Source organism: Nelumbo nucifera, chromosome 2 (genome assembly GCF_055504915.1).
Source record: "Nelumbo nucifera cultivar China Antique chromosome 2, China Antique-T2T, whole genome shotgun sequence".
Classification (NCBI taxonomy): Eukaryota; Viridiplantae; Streptophyta; class Magnoliopsida; order Proteales; family Nelumbonaceae; genus Nelumbo; species Nelumbo nucifera.
Window position 1 is genome coordinate 89,667,241 of NC_142650.1, and position 2,612 is coordinate 89,669,852.

The following is a 2,612-nucleotide window of genomic DNA, read 5'->3' on the forward strand; positions in this document are numbered from 1 at the left end:
CTCAGCTCAAAACAGCCAGCTCGCAAGGCCCAAATAGCAGGAATAAGTAAAAGGTAAAGAGGAGGCGAACTCAGCAGGCACAAAGACCGCTCCTCTCCTCTCCGGGTCGTCCCCTCTGTCCTTCGAGCTATTGGCGACCCCGATGCCCAAGGACTTCAAAATGCCTCCCCTCGACAAGTATGACGGATCTTTTGATCGTAATGACCATGTAGACTCCTTTAAGTCCCAGATGCATCTAGCTGGGGCTGATGAGTCTTGCATGTGCGTGGCTTTCTCCACCACATTTAAAGGAGTAGCTCACACATGGTACCAGAACCTCGTGCAAGGAACAATCAAGAGTTGGGCACAGTTCGTGGAGTTGTTCACCTTGCCCTTCATCACTAGCAAGAAGTGCCCGAAGTCCCAAGAAAGCCTCCTCAATGTAGTTCAAAGAGAAGGGGAGCCCATCAGAAGCTATATCAAGCGCTTCAATGACACCTGCCTACAGATCCCTGATCTAGATCCAGCGGTGAGGCTCACGACAGCGAAGAAGGGTATAACTCACAGGGAGTTCAAGTGGCATGTGGTGGCCAACAAGGCAAAAGACATCACAGAATTCCTCAAGCTCGCTAATAAGTTCATCGGGACCGAGGAAGAGATGAATCAGAGGACTGGTAATCCAGTAGAAAAGAGAAAAAGAGAAGGTGACAACATAGGAAATGACGGGAACAAGAGAAGAAAGAGTAAGTCCCCGACCAGGGGAGGAAACAAGTCTAGGAGTCGATCTCCTTCGCGATTTTGCAAGTCAGGTCAGTGTTCCATAACTCTACCCGTTGAAAGGACGAGCTATACACCCCTGAATGTGACACGAGGAGAAATCTTGATGGAAATCAAAGACTCCTCCTATGTAAAGTGGCCACCTTGGTTGTGGGGAGATCCCATCACCAAGAACAGGAATGTTTACTATCACTTCCACAAAGACCACGGACATAGTATAGAGAATTGTAGGAAGCTTTGCGACGAGATCGAAGAGCTCATCCGTCGCGGATATCTAAAAAATTTCATACAAAGAGAAGACAGAAACCAAGAAGATCAGCAAACAGACCGGCAGGGGGACCAAAGAAGAAATGCTTCTGAGTCCAGTAGCAGACAGAGTGAGCAGCTGCCATGGCAGTTGCTCGGAGAAAGGTCGATCCGTGGAGTAATCAACATGATTACTGGCGGGTCCATCATCACGGGCTGCACTTTCGCAGCAGGTCAAACTTCAGTTCGCGAATTAGAAAATGAGAAGCAAAACCCGCCAAAGCGACCCAGACTCGAAGACCCCATCTACTTCATGGAAGATGATGCGTACGGGATCCAATATCCTCACGATGACGCCATAGTGATAAAGCTGAGGATAAATGATTTCGAAGTCAAGCACGTCCTAGTGGATTCAGGTAGCTCGGCTGACATTCTGTTCAAAGACGCCTTCGACAAGCTACAACTCTAGACAAGCGATCTAAAGCCAACGGATACTCCCCTGGTAGGCTTCAGCGGCGAGGAGGTCAAACCTCTAGGATGAGTCTTAGTACCCATAGAGGTCGGTACGTGGCCAAATATTGTAAGGTTTGAGCACACATTCTTAGTGGTCGCAACTCACTCCCCGTACAATGCCATAGTAGGTCAGCCCATTACGTACGCACTACGTGCGGTAGTATCCACCTACTACTTGGCAATGAAGTTCCCTATGAACTATGGAGTAGGGGTGGTGCGAGGTGACCAGCTCGAATCTCGCAAATGCTACGTCGCTGCCCTCGAGGGGAAAGCCAAGCTAGCGGCTGACGTCGAGCTCGAGCAACCTACGGAGTATGCCGAGGAGCGAACTACACCAATAGAGGAGACGGTTCACATCCTAGTCTCAACAGATGATCTAGCTAAGACCCTCTAGATTGGCGCTTTGATCGAGGAATCATTCCGCTCTCAGCTGGTAAGTTTTTTACTTGAAAATTTAGATGTATTTGCTTGGTTCGCGGCAGAAATGCCTAGAATAGATTCTAAAGTCTTAACTCACAAATTAAATACTGATCCCTTAGTCAGGCCCGTTAGACAGAAAAAACACAATCTCGCCCCGGAGCGCTAGAGGATAGTCAACGAAGAGGTCGGGAAGCCCTTAGCAGCGGACTTCATCAGGGAGGTCCATTACTTGAGCTGGGTAGTTAACCCAGTTCTGGTAAAAAAGGCCAACGGTAAATGGCACATGTGATTGATTATACCAATCTAAATAGAGCCTGCCCAAAGGACTGCTTCGCACTGCCCAAGATTTACTACCTAGTGGATGCGACCTCAGGGCATGAGTTGCTGAGCTTTCTGGATGCATACTCGGGTTACAACCAGATCAGGATGGACCCTGCCGATGAGGAAAAAACGGCTTTCATAACCGAGCTTGGACTGTACTGCTATAAGGTTATGCCCTCTGGACTAAAAAATGCCGGGGCAACCTTTCAAAGACTTGTAAATAGAATTTTTGAGCCGTTAATCAACAATAAAGTTGAATGCTATGTAGATGATATGGTTGTTAAGACCCAATTTTCAAAATTTTTATTGAATGATTTGCGAAATGTTTTTGAAATTTTACAAAAATACAACATGAA

At 47.4% G+C, this 2,612-nt stretch overlaps 1 protein-coding gene across 1 annotated transcript; it reads left to right on the forward strand.

Annotated features, from left to right (window-relative positions):
- Positions 1 to 259: 259 nt before the first annotated feature.
- Positions 260 to 1,471, forward strand: LOC148802434 (uncharacterized). Its single transcript, XM_088897909.1, has one exon. It carries the CDS (start codon positions 260 to 262, stop codon positions 1,469 to 1,471), a length of 1,212 nt encoding a protein of 403 aa, XP_088754035.1.
- Positions 1,472 to 2,612: the final 1,141 nt, after the last annotated feature.